The sequence below is a fragment of the Pollachius pollachius genome (genome assembly GCF_949987615.1).
Source record: "Pollachius pollachius genome assembly, chromosome: 2".
Lineage (NCBI taxonomy): Eukaryota > Metazoa > Chordata > Actinopteri > Gadiformes > Gadidae > Pollachius > Pollachius pollachius.
Genome location: NC_136935.1, coordinates 48,013,514 through 48,035,030, shown reverse-complemented (window position 1 = coordinate 48,035,030; position 21,517 = coordinate 48,013,514). Strand labels below are relative to the sequence as shown.

Genomic DNA, 21,517 nt, shown 5'->3' with positions numbered 1-21,517 from the left:
AATGTGTGTGCATTTTAAAACCAAAACGTTGTCCGCTAAACAATTCTAACATTGAAAAGCATATATCTTTTGCATTATTTGGTAAATGAAAGAACAGCTGAAATATATATTATTTAAATATATTATATAATATTGCATTAAAGTCAAAACATTCTAACAGAAGCTTGAGTCACATATTTAGCTTTTCAATTATGAGCCAGTCAACTTTTTAGTTTTCGGTAAAATAGAGAGTGCCGTTTTCTAATTGTTTTACGGTGAAGTTCAGGTTCAAGCTCTTTACCAGAACCACTTAAATAGCCTGAGGTTATGTTTCATGAAGCTCAAAGATATATACATAATCTATACATCAACAACACACCTTTGGCCCAACTTGATGTCCCAGAACCCACAGAATCATCAATGTCTCCAGTATTCATATTTTACTGCCCTGTTTCTCCACAGCCACAGGTGTACTTTTTTCATCCATTTCTCCTCAGGCAATTTTTCTCCCTGCTCCTAAACATCATGTCTGTCACCGGTGAAAGTTACAGCCCCTCCACTCTGTCGGAACATGCCTGCTGAAGCGGTGAGTCAGAAAAGGAGTTAATACATAAGAAAACGTCCATGTGTCTGTTGCCCAGTTGCACTGTGTAGTGTATAACCCGCACACCTGGACTTGGGTTACAGCAAAGGTATATATAAGATATTTAAAAAAAGACTGTGTGTGTGTATTAACGGTGCGGAGAAGAATATTAAGGGATCGACCTTAAATTTAAAGATTGTTGTTCAGACAAGCTGAAAGGTAGGAAAACTGAACATTGTTGACTTGCTATCCTATCTGCTTAACCAATTTATACTGTTTGGAGGGATTGAGAATTCAGATGATTTTGATACACTTTGATACGTTTTGATACACATAAAATCCCTTGCCAGTGCAGCATGACTGTGTGTGTGCGTGTGTGTAAATTCGGGCACTTGCATGTGTGTGTGTGTGTGTGTGTGTTTGTATCTGTGTGTGTGTGCGTTTGTGTGTGTGTGTGTGTGCGTGTGTGTTTGTATCTGTGTGTGTGTGTGTGTGTTTGTGTCTGCGTGCGTGTGCACGCCTGTGTGTGTTTTTTGGCTGTGTGTGTGCATCAGTGTGTTTCTGTGTGTGATTATGATGTGTTATTATGTATATAAATGCTATGTGTTCCGTAAGGGAATATAATTGTTTGATTTACGACACCTCTGCAAAACCACACAACCGGAAAATAAATCGATTGTGGGTTGAGAGAATACATCCATGCGGCTATTTGCTATTGTGTGGTTATACCACACAACAGGTTTGCTGTTATCTTGATAAAGAGCGGTTTAATTCCAGTGGTAAACATTAGTAACTTTGGGATTTATTTGATTTGATCTAATCTGGTTAAGAAGTGATTCCTACCACAGGTTCCACCTATCTTCCATTCCTCTCCCTCAACTTCCTTGTGATGTTCCGCATAGCTAACTATTATATGTATAACTATATATATATAATTAACTACATTCACATTAACTACATGCCTCACTTAACTAACATTCACATTTATCATGCCTTCCATAACTAAATTAACATTAAAAATACCTAAGATAACTACATTCACATTTGCGTTCAGACTTTTCAGTTATCCATTCGTAAATGTGCTATTACTATTACGACATCTGCGGTTAAACATGGTTTTAGGTTTTAATTAAGGGTTTGTGTTCTACATTTGTAAAAACATGTTCATTGTATCTTGATTCTAGTCTGTACTGTAGGGGGCATTTGCTATAGAGGAAAAGTTTGAAGTGCTTTTGAAAACATAAGCCATAAATTGGTTAGCATCAGTGCTATTTCACTGTTCAATGTTGACTCAAGTATTCTATTAGGTGCCCTGTATTTTAAAAAAAAGTACACTACAGCACTTTTACGCTAACGAAAAAAAGGAGCAGGAACCAACTTGTGTCCACAAATTCAGTTCTGTCTCTGGGCACTGTTGTGCCTTGCCTTGATCTCTGATCTTTGTATTTGCTTCTGGAGTCTTTGCATGCGCTGCAGTATTCCTACAGAAAGGGGCATTCTTTTCACCCTGACTGACGTTCTAAACATTGTGCTCTCTGATCTCCTTGATCCCATGCCTGTATAGAGTGTCCATAATGGGGAGGCCTGTAGGCGGGTAAAGAAAATCTGTTCCATTTATCATACGTAAATAGGCCACCACACGGCTGTACAGCTGATCCTGAAGCCTTCAAACCAGCACGACCCATCCAGGCCCCAGAGGGCTCTCATAAAGGTGGTGTCGTTACAAAGAGAAGAAATAGACCCATGCCATTAACAATGGACGAGTCTTTTCTAAAGGCGCTCTGTAGGTAAACACCGCCCAGGGGCCTGCAGTAGAAGTGAAGTATTTGAATTGTGTGATCCATCGTCACCCCTTCATACCTCCAGCATTTCTTAAGAACGCCGGCTTTCATGTTGTTTCCATGTTTCACACGGTGGTGCACCTCTATGATCTGATCACAGATAACATGGGATGGAGAATCTAACCACAACAAAGATTATCAAGTCTGGGGGAGCGGCTGGAGGGAGTGGCAAGGGTAGGTCTGGAGGAATGTGATGTAAGAACTACAAGGTGTATTTTTCTTTGTGAAGACAGCTTGAGTACAGAGCTGGGTCACTGAGGATCCTTAGTGGATCTTTGCCTTGTGGGGCTCCAAAGAATAAAGCTTAATGCTCAGATTATATTAATTTCAGAATGAAATGTGCATTTTCTTTTTCCTGGTTGGCTGAACTTGACATTTTTACGTTTAATTAAGGCACTTAACTGAAGGCACTTAGTGTTTGACCATTCTTCACTTAAAATAAAACTTGTTCTGTACAGTTCATAAATATTGTTTTGCGATGAAACAATATTTTATAGAGATTGAAGAGTCTAACTGGTTTGCATAATTTAAGGCATACAAAAAAAAGTATTCAAAGCATAGAATATCCACATATAATCATGCATAATTGTGTTTGAGGACAGCATGTCAAAACATGTTTACAATGTTTTTTTTTATGTGTCCATCTTATCTGAATGCAGTGACCACAGAAACGGTAACCACGACAACCAGGTTGACATCACTGCCACCAAGTAAGTTGGTTCACTGTAGCAAAACCTCAAACGACAGTAACCGTAGCACAGTATAGAGCTATAACTGTAGCCGCAACTCAAGCCACTAGAGGCCGCTAATGAGAAAATTAACACTGATCAAAACTTACATAAGCAGGTTTTTAACATTATTTCTAACCTTATTTATGACCATTTCTTCCACTAGAGAGCGTGAGTGTCTCTTCCAGTCAACGGACGGCCTCTTCCAGCGGCTCAGGTAGGCCCGCCCTGTGATTGGTCATCCCTTTTGCGGACAGATTATTTGCATCCCTGGGCTAAGAGAACATATTTGAACGTCAACATTAAATCATGAAAGAGAGAGTAGACGTTGCAGTCTGCCAGGACATGTCCAGGCACTGCACTCTCCCTGCATAGATAATGTTCAGCAGATTTTGAATCGCAACTTTAAAAATCCTTCTCCCAGGCACATACAACCTTTGCCAGTATGATCTTGCTGACTGGGGGGCATAACAAAACGGTGGTAATTATAGGTTAGCTATAGTTTTCTATTCTACTTAGGCGAAATTCTTACTGGGAAAAAGTTCCACAGCGATAATTCCTCTGTCTGTAATTTTAAAGGTCAAATTTGAAGGGATGTTCGTTGTTGTTTTGTGTTGTGACACGTGGCAAAACCACTCAACATTGGTAAGAAGAACACTTGTAGACATTTCACTTGATATCTTCTACTGTTCCACCTCCTTCACACCTTTTTACTACTCTTATCGTGTGTGTGTACAGATACAGTTTCTTACAGTTTTAGTTAGTAGTTTAGTTTTAAATCTTGATTGAATGATTAAAACAACTCTGGTCCTGTGCCTTCCGCTGTCCCAGCCTGACCCACTCAATGAACCGGGCCTCATCCTACACCTTGATCTGATCGTATCCCAGGTGTTCTGTCTCTGAGCGGGGGCCTCTCGGGGGACAGCAGCTCAGTGTTCACCTCCAGCAGCGGATCCACCTCCACCTCTTACGCGGCTGGAGGCGGAGGTGGTGGAGGTGGTGGTGGAGGTGGTGGTGGAGGTGGTTACGGATCCGGCAAAGGTTCTGGAAACTTGACCGTCACTTCCCTGGGCGCTTTGTCCGCCGGCAACGCCTCGGGCGGACGGAGCTCCTCGCTCTCCCGCGGCTCTGATTCAGAGTTTGTGATCGGCATGACTGGAGGAAGTGGAGGAGGAGGAGGAGGAGGAGGAGGAGGTGGTGGTGGTGGAGGAGGAGGAGGCGGCGCTGTCTCCAGCGTGACCAAGACCAGCTACAGCTCGGGAGGGTCCGGAGGGGCCCGGCTTGGGTCCAACTCCTCGTCCTCCAAGCCGATGTACTCGCCTGTCACAGAGAGGAAGACCATGAGCATGACGAAGAGCTCCCGCTCCGGCACGTACGACGGTCAGTGCGACCATACATCAGACCCACCTCATGCCTCCGTCTCTTTACACGTGTTGGTCGAGAAATCAGGGTGTACATTTTTTTATTTTTTCCTCAAAACGTGACAGTAAGGGAAGAGCAAACGTTACACAAACACAAGGCACAACCATCTGCTACTGTTACCCCCTCCTCGAGGCTGTTGTGTATTGTCAGCTCCACTGCCCTGCCACCAAATGTGTGGGCCGTATCTTGCCGAACTGACCCACTACACACCCACATGCGTGCACACGTACACACATTCACACACACGCACACACACGCATTCACACATACACACACACACACACACACACACACACTGCCAGCAAGAGTAAATCTTCTTCAGCTGTATATGTTTTGTCACTATCAAGACACAACTGTCTGTTCGCCTTCTTTCTTCACGTTTGATTAAAAAGAAACAGCTTTTCCTCATGTTTCAATGTGTTCTTAAAATGGTCTTTTACTGTATATTTCAGGAAGTTCCAGTGGGAACTCATCTCCTGAATACACCAGGAGAGAATATGGTGACTATTGACCGTTCTGTGTGTGCAAAAGTGCCGTTCATTCTGTACATTATCCACGGGTTTTCATGTTCAATAAACAACAATGTTATTTTATGTTTAAGGCTCTTTAAATTCTACCACAAGAGGACGGACAGAGAGCAGAGGTAAGATGGACCACCTGATACCTACACAGAAAACAACAAACAATTCAGTCAGACGGTTCTGCAGCTGCATTCTGTACACACATTCTGGTTCATCACTGAGAGAGAGGATGAAAGGGAAGGATCACGTCTAACCAGCTGTATCTCGTATGTGTTTCTGTCTCAGAGAGTGAGATCAGAGCCAGACTCCAGAGTGCTTCTCCTTCCACCAGATGTGAGGCTCCACTCATCCCAACAAGATCCCATACATGTGTCATTTGTATCCAACCCGTCCATGCATCAATCCATGCACCTATCTTTCTGTCAATCATCCATCCATCTATAAATCCATCAATCGATGGATGGATGTCTGTGTGTGTGTTTGTGCGTGTGTATGTTTGCATGCATGTGTATGTTTGTTTTTGTGTGTGTGTGTACGTGTGCACGCATGTGCCTGTGTTTGTATGTGAGTGTGTGTGTGTATGTGTGTATGTCAGTGTGTGTATTGGTGCACGTGTGTGCGTGCGCATGTTGCCGCGTGTGTATATATGTGCATAATGTGTGCAAACATGGGGATGTACGTGAGCGCGTGTACGTATCTGTGTGTGTGTGTACGTGTGTATGTCCGGGCTTGTATATCCGTGTGTATCAGAACGCGTGTGCGTGTATAGCTGTGTGTGTATGTGAGTGTATGTGCACCCCTGTGAGTGTGTGTGTGTGTGTGTGTGTTCTGATGTGTCTCGCGGCCCCCCCAGGGACGGAGCTGGGCGACGTGAAGCGTCTGCTGAGGGGCAGTCGCTCCGGCAGTGTCAGCCCCACCCGCTCCCACAACAGCACCCTGCCCATCCCCACCAAGGCCAGCGTGGACACCCGGACCCTGTCCGACAGCTCCCAGGGCAACGCAGGTCAGCCCCCCGCACGCAGCGACTCCCCTGCTCCCCTCTTTTCCCGTCTCCCGATCTCCCCTCCTCCCCCCCTTCCTACCATCCTTCCCATCGACCCTCCTCCCCGTCCCCCCATCTCCTCCCCTCCTCTCCTCCTTCCCATCTCCCCCTCTCCCCATCTCCCCTCCCCCCCTCCTTCCCAAGCTCCCCTACTACCCTCCTCTCCCTCCCTCCCTCCTCCCCCTCCCTCCCTCCCCTCCTCCCCATCTTCTCTTCTCCTCCCCATCTCCCCTCCTTCCCATCTCCCTCCCTCCCCTCCTCCCCTCCTCTCCCTCCCCTCCTCCCCTCCTCCCCTCCCTCCCCTCCTCCCCTCCTCCCCTCCTCTCCCTCCCCTCCTCCCCTCCTCCCCTCCTCCCCATCTCCCCTCCACTCCCCCTATCCTCCTATCCTCCCCCCTCCCCTCCTCCTCATCCTTTTGACGTTGATTGATTGTTGTGAATCCCCTTCCCCCAGGCCAGTACGAAAGCGTTTGGACCGGCGGTGTGAACGGTGTGAGTAGCTATGGTTACAGCACCAACGCAAACAACCTGTCTCCGGTGGGCACGCTCCGTCTGACGGGTCAGTTCCACACAGGGTTTGGAGAAGCTCACGAGTCGTGCAGTTCTTCAGTAGTTTGCTATTGTTTGCTGTGAGCGGCAGCGAGACCCGCTGTGGGACAATATGACAGCTTAGTGCACCCATCTTGAGTATGAGGCGATTTATAAGCGGGAATGAATCATGCATGACAATCTATGTTTGAACTATGGCAGTTGAGATATCATTTCCCTCCTCTTCTTTTCTCTGTGCTCTGTTCTATTATATTCTCTTATATTCTCTTATATTATACAAAGTTATCTTTGCTTCTTTTCTTTTCTTTTCCCCTCCATTCTCTTCTATTCTATTCTATTATTTTCTATTCTCTTCTATTCTCTCGTCTTATCTTTTCTTCTCTTCTATTTCATTATTTTCTCTTTTCTTCTATTCTCTTTTCTTATCTTCTATTCTCTTTTCTTCTCTCTTTTCTTCTCTGTTCTATTCTATTAGTTTCCCTTCTCCTTTCTTCTCTTCTAGTCCATTCTCTTCTCTTCTATTTTATTATAGTATCTTATCTTCTCTCGTGCAGACACCGGGCTGCAGAGGAACCTGACACAGAGCTCTCCCCCCATCAGCCTTGGGATGGCGGCCTCCAGCACTTCTGGTGAGCATCTTTCCCTGCCTTGTGGTGGAGGTCCAGGTCTCCACACCAAATAGAATCAGACGTATAAAGGCATAAACGTTCTTCTCTCTCCTAGGACCGCTGTACGGAGTCCAGAATAACCTGGTCAGCACAAGTAGCACGGGCTACACTGCAAATGGCATCCATCCACATGCAGGTGTGTCCTGTGTGCTTTGCAAACATGATGCTGCACTATTCAATTCTTTAACTTTACTACTTCTTTTGTATTTAAGTTGTATGATTAAACCTGTACCATGTTAGTTTTTCCCAGTAGCAGCCTCTAGTGGCTTGAGTTGGAGCTACTTATTAGTCATTTTCAGATTTAGAGAGGAAACGTTATTTATGATTTTTCATTCCCTTGGTACGGTTGGTTTTCGAAGGAGTGAACTGCAGCAGTAGAAAAGTTAAAGTGCAGATTTTAGATGCAATTATTCATGACTAATAGTGGTGTGTGTTTGTTTGTGTGTATGTGTGTGTGTGTGTGTGTTTGTGTGTGTGTGTGTGTGTGTGTGTGTGTGTGTGTGTGTGTGTGTGTGTGTGTGTGTGTGTTTGTGTATCTGTGTTTGTGTTTGTGTGTGTGTCTTTGCCTCTGATAGGTTACGGGGTACAGAAAAATGTCAGCACTTCTGGATATAGCACAGTTGCAAGTAAGTCGCGGAAAATAAACCACCCAACATCCTAACTTATACAGACAGGAAGGGCTCTATTATATCCATCTGCAGGTTTTAGGTAAAGGTTTTAGGTACAACCTTTATAATTTTGTTGAATAAAATGTTTGTAGAGTAAGTAAAATGTGTAGTTGTGTGTTCACAAACCATTCTTTCACGACTTTTAATGTGGGTTTTTCATTTGAACCTCGAAAATATCCATTTCTTCTGTCTTCTTTAAGTGGTACCCAGCAGTCCCACAAGCGACGATGTCTTTTCCAAGGACTTCCGGTTCACTACCCTGGAAAAGGACAACGCTCCAATCAAGAAGGAGACAGAGCGACTGGTGATGACCAAGGACACTGGCAAGATGTTCAGCTCCAATCCCACCTCCACCTCTGGTACTGATGCTATGATGCTAGCAGGGAAGCTAGCACTGATAAACTGTTACTGGTCCTACATGGATGCTGGGAACAGCACCCTGTTGTTAATGTTACATTAATTATAGTCCAACATGGTCACAGAAGAGAATTTCAAAATTGGAATCATACTTTTTGTGGCTTTCGTAACTTAAAGAATGACAATCAAAAAAGAAACGGTTTCATTTTATTTAGTATTCATTTTATATTGACCTTGAGATTTAGGCCTACTGTTTAAGCCAGCAGACAAAAATGGTTCAACAAATACTAACAAAAAAATATTATGTAAAAATGTGCAATATCTTGGCAGAATTATTAGTTTGAGTATATTTCTCTCTTCTATCAGGACAACTTTTCCTTTGTCATCTATTTTAAACATCCATTCTGTATCTCCAGGCTCGTACGCAGAGGACTCGCTGAAGAGAGAGAAGAAGAAGATGTCGTCCATCTCACTGGAGGCAGGAGGAGCTAATGCTAACGGTAGCCTCCTGCGTTGACTCAGCTTCAGAGTTATTTTCTAAACACATAACGCCAGGACATATTTTCAATATCTACATAATATTCTGTAATTATTTAAAGCAAATGAAACATAAAAATGTATTACATTTTTTCTCTAAAGGAACTGCTCATATTTACACCAAAGACAAGGCGACATATGCAGGTAACCATCCATAATGTGTCTATTATACTCTAAATAACACATCACAAGTCATTAAGTCTTACTCAATGATGCCTTACCGGTGGTATGCTGACAATGGGATTTAAACCCACAACCTTTCAGCTAGACCAGGGGTCTCAAACTAAACTTACCTGGGAGCCACTGGAGGTAGAGTCTGGGTCAGACTGGGCTGCATCAAGTATTCCACAAAAAAAAAGGCGCACAACTGACCCAATCTAAGTTAATGATCGGGCTATAATTAGATCAAGTTGGTTATGTAATCGCGGAAACCGGGACATTTTAGCGTCCTTTGGCTTTTGTCGGGACTCAGGACACGCAACTCAAAATTGGGACTGTCCCGGCAAAACCGGGACATCTGGTCACCCTATCACAAGTGATAAAAAAGCGTGGCAAGCCACTCAGCAAAAATGTGCGTTTGACAACAATGCGCGGGCCGCACTAACACTAAACTTTGATGTCAAGTAGGGGGCCACAAAATATCATCCCTCGGGCCTCAATTGGCCCCCGGGCCGCGAGTTTGAGACCCCTGAGCTAGACTATCCTTCTGTTGATGCATTCTCGTCAGCCTCAAAAGATCTCCTTAAAGTCCTGGTATAGGAAGAACACTGTGTAGACTGTGCGTAGTTCTTCTCTAATACGCTCCTGCTGTGTGTACCTGTTTGTCCCGGTCCTCAGAGATCCAGAAGGACGAGTCGGGCCTGGGAGCCTGCTTCAGCTCCTGCTGCAGCTGGTGGAAGTGGCTGCTGGGACTCCTGTTGGGCCTCCTGCTGCTCTTGGGCCTGCTGTTCGGACTCATCGCCCTGGGTAACCCCACCAGGAGTCCCTGTCTCTGCACGCCTGTGTTCACCTAACCTTTATACACAGGGGATTTGTTACAGAACGCCACCCCCCCCCCCCCCCAATGGTGTGAGGTTAGGGGAGCCTTATGATGGAAGCTAGTCTGAGGCAACATGCAAAGTGTGCTGGATAAACTGTACAACAGTGTGGGTCACAGTGCCGTTCACAGAGGGGATCTATTTAAGCACCATGTTGGGTCCTGAAAAGGAGGTGAAAACTGAGGAAAGCTTGAGATTCCCACTGCAGGTGGACCCCAGATCACTGATGCAGGTTGTGAACAGAGAATTATAAACATGTAATTCAAATGTGATGGCGGCTTTTATAGCCCCCTGTGCAGGTGGCAGAAGGCCAACGGGTTCATACACGCAGGAAGGGATGTGTTCCAAAACTGACTGAAACAACAGGGAGATTTACTCACCAACACAATACCATAGCTTGAGTATTGTTTGAGTAATTCAAACCAAATCCGCCGCTTCTCATATCAATTAAATATTTTTTTCCATCCAAATCGCAACTGAACACAGCTGACACCACTGTCAATCACCACGAAGCCACCAACACGGCGGCCAGAACCACGTCCACATTTGTGAAGTGTGTCGTCGTTTTGTTGTTTATGCGGTCCTAATGACCTCGTCGGATCCTAATCCAATCCCTCTGTCTCCTGCGTCCCCCCCCTCTACCCTCCTCCCCCACTAGCGGAGAAGTTCAAGCGTCTGGAGAACCGTGTGGAGACGCTGGAGAACGTGGTGGGCGGCGGAACAGCCAGCACCAGCCGCCTCTCCGCCGTCAACATCATCGACCCCCTGGAGTCGTCCTACGTGCAGAAGAAGACCTTCGCCGGCACCGCCCAGTCGCGCTCCAGCAACGGGATCGACCTGGGGGCCTCGGGGCCCGGGGCCGGCGGTGGCAGCCTGGGGCCCGGTGGGGGGGGGCCCACGTCCGGAGCCGTTGACAGCGCCGCCCTGCAGAGAGCCGTGGAGCAGCTGGTCCGGGCGGAGCTCCGTTCGGACACCCTGAGAGGTAGAGGGGGGTGGAGGAGGTGGAGGAGGAGGTGGTGGTGGTGGTATTGGTGGAGGTGGTGGAGGAGGAGGTGGTGGAGGAGGTGGTGGAGGTGGTGGAGGTGGTGGAGGTGGAGGAGGTGGTGGAGGAGGAGGTGGTGGTGGAGGTATTGGTGGAGGTGGTGGAGGAGGAGGAGGTGGTGGTGGAGGAGGTGGTGGTGGAGGAGGTGGAGGAGGTGGTGGAGGTGGTGGTGGAGGAGGTGGAGGAGGTGGTGGAGGAGGAGGAGGTGGTGGTGGAGGAGGTGGTGGTGGAGCTGATGATGTTGGTGAAGAGGTGGTGGAGGTGGAGGAGGAAGAGGAGGTGGACCTGATGATGATGATGATGAAGAGGTGGTACGGTCGGGGAGGTGGTGGAGGAGGTGGAGGAGGAGGACCTGATGATGATGATGATGATGAAGAGGTGTTGGGGTGTGTTAATCGTAGGGAATGTGTTTTTTTCCAGAATCCCTGACGTACTCGATGAAAGGAGCCAGAGGCGATCCCGGACCGAAAGGTATTTCAAACATGATTACAAAACAAGAATTCAACTGACTTCAACACGAATTCGAACATAATGTATTCTCTCTCTTTTCGTGGAGAGAAAAACGCCCAAATGTCTCTGTGATATGAGCTTCTCATTGTTATGGATTTTTTCACAGGCGATCATGGGATGCAAGGAGGGAAAGGTCAGTGAGTCCACCGGTTTCCTGCTAAAATGTATTCATTATAAATGTATAAGACCTCCCATTTAAAGCTAATAACCTAATGGTGGTGGTTTTTCAGGTGACACTGGCTTTGCCGGCATACCAGGTCAGTGTGTTAAAATCATAGAATCACAAGTTATAAGCAAGATAAGCAAGAAGGTTTGAATTTTAAGAGTACACTACTCCCTACTGACAACGTGGTGTTGGTCTGGCCTCCCTGTAGGCCCCCCTGGTCAGATGGGTCACCCTGGACTAGAGGGACCACGCGGATCCAAAGGAAGCGCTGGTAATTATCGTGTTTCATACGACTGCATTGGCGCATTTGGACCCTAAGTGTCGTTAATAATTCTGTTGATACAGTATGTGTAGACAAATGTCATTCTTTGTGCTTAATGAAACAATTATATTTTCATTTATATCAAAGGGAGAATTATATCAAACTAACAAAGTAATAATGATGATAATAATGAAAATTTCTTATAGAGGAACAGTAGGCTATTTTTCTGCAAAAATATGTAAGTCATTGTTAAATCCAAGTTTCTACGGGTGATGACAAAACCACAGATCATGATTCGTTTTGTAGCTACCCATCTCTACATATTCAAGTTCCTGATTGACTTTTCTGCCCGACGACGCTGATCGGAACACGATTGGACGTTGTTTGGTGGGATGGGCTTAGGCAAGGGGGAAGTTCTTTGCCTTCTATCTTTTCAAATTCAGTCAGTTAGTGGAATTCCCTCAAAATCGTGCCTACTGCTTCCTTAATAAAAATAACATGCAAGTTCATTCAACAAAAAATACAATATTTGCTGATATATTGCTTAATTTGGCTAATGATAACGGCTCTCACAATACATTATGCATCTGATATTTTTGCTATAGAAAGCAAAGGTCATTGAAGGTCAAGGTCATGACAGTTGGCTTTAACACTAGGTCCTTCTGTTTGCCTTTCATCAGGTGAACCTGGCGCTGAGGGCCCCATGGGCCAGAGAGGCCGCGAGGGGCCCGCCGGCCCCAGAGGAGGAGTGGGTGCCCCTGGCTTCGGAGAAAAGGGAGAGAAAGGCAGGGTTTCAGAGACTTCCTCTATTTTGTCACACGTCATCCCTTCATCGTTCACTTCATGCGTTCACATTTGTTTGGTGTGTGTGTGTGTGTGTTCATCCTTTTTCATTTCCTACCTTGGTATCAACAGGACTGCCAGGTCTTCTGGGAACCCATGGTCCTGCTGGCATTCCCGGACTCTCTGGGCCAAAGGGTAAGGTTAAAGGTCATTGTGGTGTAGGAGCCTTACAGGATAATGACCGTCAGGGATGACTCCGGCGTAACTGTCTCTTCTGGCTTCACAAACACATCGTTACCCATTCGTTTGTAGAAATCACCAAGATTATTTTGTGTGAATGTGTCGGACAAGTAAAGGTTCTGCTAATATACTTGTATGGCTTTTCACAGTTTTTCTCCAGAAGATCTGTACCGAAGAAACGTGCATAGATTGAAAAGACTAAAGTGCTATATTACCATGTATGGCCTGGCCTTATGAGATTTTCTAAGCGTTTAATGTCAGCTAAAACATATGTCATACCTTTGTCTTCTGCCATGCAGGTGATGTCGGCCCACAAGGCAATATAGGAACCCCAGGTAAGCACCGTATTGGACGTCCGCATCAGATTGTTGCATTGTGGGAGTGTTGATGGTCATTCGTTGACGTACGTGTTATCCACAGGAACTCCTGGACCTCAAGGCTTCCGTGGAGAGGCAGGGGCTCCCGGACCCAAAGGTATCCAACCAGAGGCAGACCTTCTGTCTTTACTTTGTCAGGTTTGACTCAGATTAACGTTGGAATTCCAGTTAACTTCTGACACTGTAGGTGGGCTCTCACAGTGCTTAAAAAGTTGTTAGCCCTGGTGTTAGCAATGGGTATCTTCACAATACCCTATTGTTGGATGCCACCAGGTGCAGCTCTGAGGAATGTTTGGAGACAACTTAAGTATCGTGTGCCATAAGTGTAAATTATTGTTATCGTCATAACGATAAGTTACGCTTTTAGCGTTCATTTCCATTACAAAGATACAGCTCTATTCCTTTCATTCTCCCTTATGTCTTCACTCTGACTCCAGGTGACCGTGGGACGACGGGGCCCCAGGGCAACAAGGGCGAACAGGGGGAGAAGGGCCCTCGCGGCTCTGCAGGTGCGTGGTGGCTGGCATGGCACCGTCCTTCATGCACGTGATCACATGAAAAAGCTCCAGACATTATACAGAGTGACCCTGAAGTTCACACATTCAAATGAATGCTTGGGGATTTAAAGCGATAGTTTCTATATTTTTGGAGCGCACGTCTTTATGAGATTAATGAGATTCATGAGCTACTTTTTATTGAATTGTAAGCCAAGGCATTTCACACCGAACACCGGTAAAGGTCGCTAAGGAGCAGGTAGGGGTTAGGTTTCTTAGCTCAAGAAATCCTACAGTAGGCTGTCGACCTTTGGGATTGAACCCAGAACCTTTCAGCTGGGAGCCAAACCACTTCAACCATGCTACCACTCACTTCCCAAACATGTAGACTGAATTCGAACATAATGCATACAGAGCTGATTTGTAACCGTCCTCTATGTCCCTTACCCCAGGTGAGGCCGGACCAGGTGGACCGCGAGGCCCTGCTGGAGATAAGGGTCCTAAGGGGCCAATGGGTGAGCAGTATTATCTATTATATTAATTACATAACAGTTCAAACATACATCACCTTGTTACCTCCACCATGATGATGTATCAGGATGTGTTGGGCGTCACACGTGTAAGAAGGTGTCATTGTGTGTTTCCTCCGCAGGTGAACACGGCTCTGATGGTGAAAAGGGGGCTAGAGGTGAACACTTCACCCTTGTGTTATTCGTGGAGAAAGATAGACAGCTGTAGAGACCTGTGATATGTTTCAATGATGTTTTCCTCCTCTGTGATTTCATGTTTTTAAAAAGTGTGAATAACTGAATGAAGAAATTAATTTGAAGAAGCGAAAAGCAGGTAGTTGAGTTCCTATGCCTGACCCGTAGGTGAGCAAGGTTCGGTCGGGTTGCCAGGTTTGAGAGGACCGTCCGGACCTGCTGGCGATGCCGGGATCCCAGGTACCACAGCCCGGCAGCAAGGCATTAACACAGTGCATTCTTCACTACTGGTTAAGATCTGGTTGGATCACGTATATGCTATAGAATGCTCATAATTGTATTTTGTTTGTAGGCAATACTGGACTACAGGGACCACCAGGTATGTTTACTGTAGCGTGAAAGTGATGTGAAAGAATAGCACATCATACAAAATGCAACTTATTATTAAAAGCAAAATGTTGTTTGGTTGATGCTGCATTCTTGTCCAGGACTCTTGAAAAATAGATTTGTAATCTCAGTGATACTATCTGGTTGAATAAAGTTGCATTATCTTATTGGTTTAACATCTGTGGATGGAAAACTGAAGATTCCTAAAAAAATCTGTAGTTAGAGGCAGACATTTAACAATACTGTGACAAAGGCATATGATATCTATAATATTCATTTGGAAGTAGTTTATGTAATAAAGGCAAGTAATCTGTCTTTGATATTTGGTGCTTTCATAACATTTAACGTTAACTTTTACCTGTGTTGTTTACTTAATCTGTCGTGCTTCTTCATAACCCACGATTTTAACTTTAAAAGAAAAGTAGTTAACGTAATGTGTCATGCTACTTCTAACCCTAAGATTTTAACCTTTAAAGAAAAGTAGTTAACCTAATGTGTTATGCTACTTCTAACCTAAGGTATTGCTGGCAACCCAGGAGTACCTGGAGCTAAAGGTAATGAAAGCAGACAGCCTTTCACCAGTCAGAACACAATAAACAGATCTTAACACGACTTGCTGCAGATGCCTTCATAGTAATCACGATGGTATTTCCTCTCAGGTGAAACGGGAGAACCTGGCAAAATCCTCAGTGCAGGTAACAACCAGACCTTAATATATGTGTGGCTATTGGTTGAGCTCTCTTCTTTGGTCTCCATAGCCACAGGGGCGGTGATTTCATGATGTCAATCATGTGATGCGTAAAATCGCTTCTTCCGTGGATCTGGGCTGTCATACAAATATCCTCATAACTAATGGATGAATTGTGAATGAATGCTGCAATGAATACATTCTCAACATAAACATACATATTTAGCGTTAGTTAGCATGGAGAGCTACGTTGGGTCGGGCTGGGCGATTATCTCATTTTGATCTCGATTTCGATTCTGGCGTCAAACGATCACAAAATTAGTATAATCGATTTTTTTTTCTTTTTTTTAAATTAAATGTTTTATAGAAACAGCTGGATACATATCTGTTCATTATTTTAGATTTGAACATTTTCTTTTTGACCATTTCATGTATTTTTTTAAGGCGAAATTTCAAAGTGTTTTTTGGGAGAGTCATGCTGAATAAATACATCATGTTTTCAAACTCAATTATAATCGTTTGAATAATCTTGATTTCAATATTGACCAAAATAATCGTGATTATGATTTTTTCCATAATCGAGCAGCCCTAACGTTGGGGGGAGCTATACCTTAAAAACATGTTTAAACATCCCAGTGTTGTCGTGTTGTTCATGTCTGTGCTGACGTGTTTTTTCCAGCCGGATCCAACACCGTGGGAATCCCCGGACCACCAGGTCCTTCTGGGCCCCCAGGAACCGCCGGCCCCCCTGGGCTGTCCGGCCCCATCGGCCCCGCCGGCCTCCCTGGCCAATCCGGTAAATCCGTAACCGTTATCACGTGGAATAATCACACATTAGGACGGATGTGTCAACGATTGCTCTTCATTCATGTATCGTATGCTGCACGTCCTGGCACTTAATGTACGCACTTATTGTATCTTGTACGTCCCGGCAATTAAAGGTAGTACTTGGCAATCTGTAGCATCTTATCCTAGGGCTGGGTAAAAATATCGATTCATCAATGCACTGCCATTTATTTGTTCTCTATTCAATTTCGATTCCGAATTTTTTTGAAATCGATTATTTCCATCAAAAGAAAAAAGCATACTCAGTCATTGTAATCTAGAAACGAGTATGCCTAAATGTACATAATCATTACATTTGTCCATGTTATGATTATTACTTTTATGCTGCAAGTTTAGCTCAGGAACAAGACTATACAATGGTGTATTCCCTTTTTGCTATTTAAAGCACAATGAAATGGTTAATTCATTTCGAAATGGTTAATTCTAAATAATATTTAGGTATTTTTTTCATCTGCACGTATTATTGAATCGATATCGAAGCAATTGGATCAATATCAAATCGAATCGAACCGAATCAAGACCTGAAGAATTGAATTGAATTGAATTGTGAGGTACCTGGCATTACCCAGCCCTCCTACCTCTCTTTGTTGTACATGGAGAATGGGTTAAGTGATTGTTAGTGTTTGGCATTTGGTTCTATGAACATCCTTACTGTACCGATAGCGATATATTGTTCCTCTTTCTTCTGACAAATGTACTTATGGTAAGTCGCTTAGGATAAAAGCGTCTGCTAAATACGCTGAATGTCAATTTGTGTTCTTCCATCAGGACCCAAGGGAGAGCAGGGAGAGCCGGGTGAGAGGGGAGGCAGGGGGGAGGCAGGGAGACCCGGCGAGCCCGGGATCACTGTCAGGTCATCGGAGACCGTCAGCTCCCCCCGGACCAGTGAGTACCAGCACCCGGGGGGGGGGGGGGCTCTGGGTGATACTCACTCTGTGGACCCCACACGGGAAACCAGGGGAGAACACACACAACGTAAAATGTAGGCTAACCTTGTTGGCTTGTTTAGCTTGTTTCCCTGTTCCATTATAGCCCGTTGCTAGCGGTGAGAACAGTAAACAAGGCCGTGGATGGGGTACAATACACTGGAACTTATCGTTAGCCTCATAGCATAATTGCCTAAGAAATATTTTAAGGTTCATCTTACATTCAACGTCAAAGTCAAATAGATGACTATGAGGTGGAGGGTGATTATTGAATTGATCTCTGATTGAACTCTGATTGGCTTAGGATATAGCCAATGAGGGACAGTGAATCAGCAGCATTAGGGGAGTAGAGGTTAGGTTAGATATCACAATTTGGACAAAATACGACTCAGGCAATTATGGTATGAGGCTAACTAATGCATGCATCTATCACGCATATGTCAAATTCCCATATTCAATGCGTGTTTCAATTTGCTTATCTTTATCCAACAGGACAATCCTCAGTCTCTGGACCCCCTGGCCCCCCCGGACCTCCAGGGATCCCAGGCCAGCCCGGTCCACAGGGCTATGCAGGTCAGTTTTTGCTCGGGGGATAAAGCTTTAATTGCTGAGAGTTCTTTGCTATGCTGTCGTATCCGTAGAAACTATACCGCCACTTTAAAAGTGATTGGATTGCCGTACAAAATCTTTGCGTGAGAAAGTACGTTCATGGCTGTTAGTTACACTGGTGCAAAGACACAGATGGAAACATGCCAGTTTAGCTTTTAACGTTGAGATAAACCTCTCTTTCTAGCTGAAAGCATTCCGGGTGCACCTGGACCAGCAGGACCAGCAGGTCCAGCTGGGAAGGCCGGTATTCCAGGTAAACGTTGTGCCGTTACATTTTATTACCAAGGGTTCAGGTTGGAAACTCAGAAGTATCTGAGTTTGGAAAGCACTGAGACCCACTTTGAGTGGCCGCTGGTTAGGGAAAGGGCTCTCTATGGGCGGCATGTGGCTCAGGAGGTTGGCTGCTGGTAACCAGACGGTTGCTGGTTCGAATCCCCGGCTGAGTGTCGAGGTGTCCATGAGCAAGACACCTAAACCCTAACCCCTCCCGACCAGCTGGCTGTCTCCTTGCATGGTTTATTCCGCCGTCCGTGTTTGAAAGTGTGTATGAACGTTATGCAATGTTGTATGGCGCCTTCCTAAGTGTGTGGCCGCTGGTCAGGAAGGCGCTGTATGAACGCAGTCCGTTTACCGCGGTCTCTCTCCCAGGTGTCGGTCAGCCCGGACCCAGAGGAGAACCGGGGGAGCCGGGCAGCTTCGTTCCCACCTCAGGTACAGAGGACAGAGCTCGGCTGGTCGACTCATATGGACCTCAGGAAGGGATGCATGTGTACTCAGAGAGCTGTGTTCTGTCCCTCGTGTTTCAGAAACCTTCTTCTCCGGACCCCCCGGTCCCGCTGGACCCCGCGGGCCTAAAGGATCCACTGGTCAGTACAGCGCAATAACCAAAATAATCTATCTTTTAATACACATTTTTGCTGTCGTGCTGGTGGTCTTGGCGCCGTGCGACACGTTGAAGTTGTTTTTTTTTCCGCATTTATTTTTACACAGGCGAGAGAGGACCACAGGGTTACCAAGGTGAGATCATCGGTCGTCTTCGTTCATTCTCAAACATAGAATAATGCCTGCTGCCATAGTGGTAACGTCGGGGACAACGGTGCATCATGGGAGAGCCACCAGGCGTTGGCGCATGAATGCTAACCTGTGGACCGTTCTTCCAGGGGACCCAGGCCAGCCAGGTCTACCCGGCAGCCCAGGGGATGCGAACGGCGGCGGCGTCGGTGGGTTTCCATCCCGGGGCTCCGAGGGAGAACACGTCATGTTTTTGTGGACGTGGTTTAAGAAATAGTGTATAGTTGTATCTGTTGTATGGGCTCTTTTTATTTATTTTTTTCGGTCTATGCTTTTAGAAAGTTGTTTTGTTGATAGGGACATGTGACCCACTTTGACCTCTGACCTTTCCTCTAGGGTTCCCCGGCCAGCCCGGTCTCATGGGTGCTCCCGGACCACCAGGGTTCCCGGGACCTAAAGGTAGGCGAGCTCTCATGGCCTTCTGCTGGAATGGACTGAATTGTGTTGTATTGTATTGTATTGTATTGTGTTGTATTGTATTGTATTGTATTGTATTGTATCGTATCGCATCATGTCGCATCATATCACATCGTATCACATCACATCGCATCGCATCATATATCGTATCGCATCGTATCGTATCGTATCATATTGTATAGTGGTGTATTGTATTGTATCACATCCCATTGTATCGTATCAGAACTTATCATACCGTATTGCATTGTTTCATAACGCATCGCATCATATCATATCACATCGTATCGTTTTGCGTTGCGTTTAATGTGTTGTATCGTATCACGTCGTATCGCGTCGTGTCGTGTTGTACTGTAGTGCTTGCCGAGGTACTTTATTGTGACATTCGGCCGTCCGTTGACGACTGCCTGCCCGGGGAAGGCAGGTGGACAAGAGCTCTTGAGCTAACTTCGGCACATCTCCATGATGTGGAGACCGAAACGGAGATTGGTGTGCACCGGCCCAGGTGAATGAATGAATACAGCTTGACACCGACCTGGTGACTCCCGGTACTAATGAGTGTGTGTTGCGTCACGGCAGGTGAGGACGGAATCCCCGGAGCTCCAGGAGCACCAGGGGCTTCCAGCGGTAAGCGGTGCTCTTCATCATGCTTGACTTGAGTTTTTCTCCCGTATCCTGCATTTGTTCATTGCACTCATTTTTACACCAACTATTCCCCGGACGTTCTTTTTAACCTCCGACTGTCTCGACCTGGCGATAGTCCCGTCTCTCCCTGACCCCCTCCGTGCTGTGTGAGAAGAGAGGTCGTAGTTCGTTGCTCATGAACCCGTCGTCTCTCTAACCGACCGCACTGTGTGTCATGCTCCAGGGGTGGTGGCCCCGGGTCTCCAGCAGGGCATCCCCGGGCCACCTGGCCCCCCAGGCCAGCCTGGGAGAGACGGGCAGGGCTCCGGGTCTGTGGACGTGGGCCCGTATGTTGCAGACTACCTGCAGCGTAAGTGTGTGTGTGTGGGGGGAGGACTGTACACTGCAGTGGTCTCTGGGTCTGCTTGGTTTATGTGTATGTGTGTGTGTGTGTGTGTGTGTGTGTGTGTGTGTGTGTGCGTGCATGTGTGTGTGACTGTTTGTGCGCCTCTGTGTGCACACACATGCTGCTTGCGTGCTTGTGTCTGTGTCTGTGTATGCGTGCGTGTCTGTGTGTGTGTGTGTGTGTTTATGTGTGTGCACATATGTCCAGCGTGCTTGCTTTGTGCCTGCGCGTGTGTGTGTGTGTTTGTCTTTGCCCATGCGTGTGTGTGTGTGCGTGTGTGCGTGGCTGACCTGTATCTGGCCTGCAGGTGGTGACCTCCTGCGTTACCTCCCGGCTGGCCCTCCTGGCCCCCCGGGGCCCCCTGGTGGCGACTCTGTGAACGACGTCGCCAGCCGGGTCATCTCCTACATCCAGGGTGAGCCTCTGGGCTGGGTCTACAGCTGGCAACGCTGGTGACGTTTCATTGAGCTGGCTTCAATAAGGGGCCCGTTATTATGTCTCAGTGGTTTTTTTCATTGTTATTTTATTATACTATAAATGTATCAAATGTTTCACAATCCACAATTGTGTTATTATTATTACATTATTATTATTACATTATTATAACAGCATTATCGTTATTATGTATCATTATTATTATCATCACATTATTATGATTATTGTCATATTGATTATTATTATCATTATCACATTATTATAATTATTGTCATTATTATTATTATCATCACATTATTATCATTATGATCATTATAATCATTAACACACTATCATCACTACGATCATTATGGTTATGACTATCATTACCACATGGTTATTATGATTAATTAGACCGGTATTAATGTTGTTCTTGTGGCCCCAGACCAGGGCTACGGCTCCGCGGTCGCTGGGCCCCCAGGCCCTCCTGGGTCCATCTCTGTCAACGACATCATCAACCTGCTGCAACGTACGTCTGGTCACCGCAGGACACACACACACACACACACACACACACGCACTCGTGCATATGGATGCATGTGCAGAAACACACCCGCACGCAC

At 45.8% G+C, this 21,517-nt stretch overlaps 2 protein-coding genes across 3 annotated transcripts in view; both read left to right on the top strand.

Moving 5' to 3' along the window:
• Window positions 1–605: 605 nt before the first annotated feature.
• Window positions 606–4,370, top strand: LOC307071404 (uncharacterized protein; the record flags this gene model as incomplete). Its single annotated transcript, XM_079730383.1, has 6 exons — window positions 606–671; window positions 2,504–2,577; window positions 3,063–3,113; window positions 3,298–3,348; window positions 4,020–4,280; window positions 4,366–4,370. Exons 2-6 carry the CDS (start codon window positions 2,514–2,516, stop codon window positions 4,368–4,370), a joined length of 432 nt encoding a protein of 143 aa, XP_079586509.1. The 5' UTR covers window positions 606–671; window positions 2,504–2,513.
• LOC307070825 (uncharacterized protein) overlaps window positions 4,350–21,517 on the top strand; it is a 25,979-nt gene continuing 8,811 nt past the window's right edge. For both annotated transcript variants that reach the window (XM_079729498.1, XM_079729497.1), the window contains exons 1-42: window positions 4,350–4,511; window positions 5,006–5,053; window positions 5,155–5,196; window positions 5,360–5,407; window positions 5,928–6,077; window positions 6,570–6,674; window positions 7,219–7,293; window positions 7,388–7,468; window positions 7,908–7,958; window positions 8,201–8,359; window positions 8,774–8,857; window positions 8,997–9,038; window positions 9,732–9,860; window positions 10,590–10,913; window positions 11,394–11,444; window positions 11,590–11,616; window positions 11,714–11,740; window positions 11,858–11,920; window positions 12,592–12,696; window positions 12,827–12,889; window positions 13,234–13,269; window positions 13,355–13,408; window positions 13,749–13,820; window positions 14,258–14,320; window positions 14,458–14,493; window positions 14,678–14,749; window positions 14,862–14,888; window positions 15,415–15,450; window positions 15,556–15,591; window positions 16,264–16,380; window positions 17,199–17,315; window positions 17,849–17,929; window positions 18,150–18,218; window positions 18,614–18,676; window positions 18,772–18,831; window positions 18,956–18,982; window positions 19,126–19,185; window positions 19,373–19,435; window positions 20,030–20,077; window positions 20,319–20,444; window positions 20,788–20,895; window positions 21,340–21,423. In XM_079729498.1, coding sequence (XP_079585624.1) covers window positions 4,442–4,511; window positions 5,006–5,053; window positions 5,155–5,196; window positions 5,360–5,407; window positions 5,928–6,077; window positions 6,570–6,674; window positions 7,219–7,293; window positions 7,388–7,468; window positions 7,908–7,958; window positions 8,201–8,359; window positions 8,774–8,857; window positions 8,997–9,038; window positions 9,732–9,860; window positions 10,590–10,913; window positions 11,394–11,444; window positions 11,590–11,616; window positions 11,714–11,740; window positions 11,858–11,920; window positions 12,592–12,696; window positions 12,827–12,889; window positions 13,234–13,269; window positions 13,355–13,408; window positions 13,749–13,820; window positions 14,258–14,320; window positions 14,458–14,493; window positions 14,678–14,749; window positions 14,862–14,888; window positions 15,415–15,450; window positions 15,556–15,591; window positions 16,264–16,380; window positions 17,199–17,315; window positions 17,849–17,929; window positions 18,150–18,218; window positions 18,614–18,676; window positions 18,772–18,831; window positions 18,956–18,982; window positions 19,126–19,185; window positions 19,373–19,435; window positions 20,030–20,077; window positions 20,319–20,444; window positions 20,788–20,895; window positions 21,340–21,423 — 3,199 coding nt within the window. In that variant the 5' untranslated portion in view covers window positions 4,350–4,441. The remainder of the gene's footprint in view (window positions 4,512–5,005; window positions 5,054–5,154; window positions 5,197–5,359; window positions 5,408–5,927; window positions 6,078–6,569; window positions 6,675–7,218; window positions 7,294–7,387; window positions 7,469–7,907; window positions 7,959–8,200; window positions 8,360–8,773; window positions 8,858–8,996; window positions 9,039–9,731; window positions 9,861–10,589; window positions 10,914–11,393; window positions 11,445–11,589; window positions 11,617–11,713; window positions 11,741–11,857; window positions 11,921–12,591; window positions 12,697–12,826; window positions 12,890–13,233; window positions 13,270–13,354; window positions 13,409–13,748; window positions 13,821–14,257; window positions 14,321–14,457; window positions 14,494–14,677; window positions 14,750–14,861; window positions 14,889–15,414; window positions 15,451–15,555; window positions 15,592–16,263; window positions 16,381–17,198; window positions 17,316–17,848; window positions 17,930–18,149; window positions 18,219–18,613; window positions 18,677–18,771; window positions 18,832–18,955; window positions 18,983–19,125; window positions 19,186–19,372; window positions 19,436–20,029; window positions 20,078–20,318; window positions 20,445–20,787; window positions 20,896–21,339; window positions 21,424–21,517) is intronic.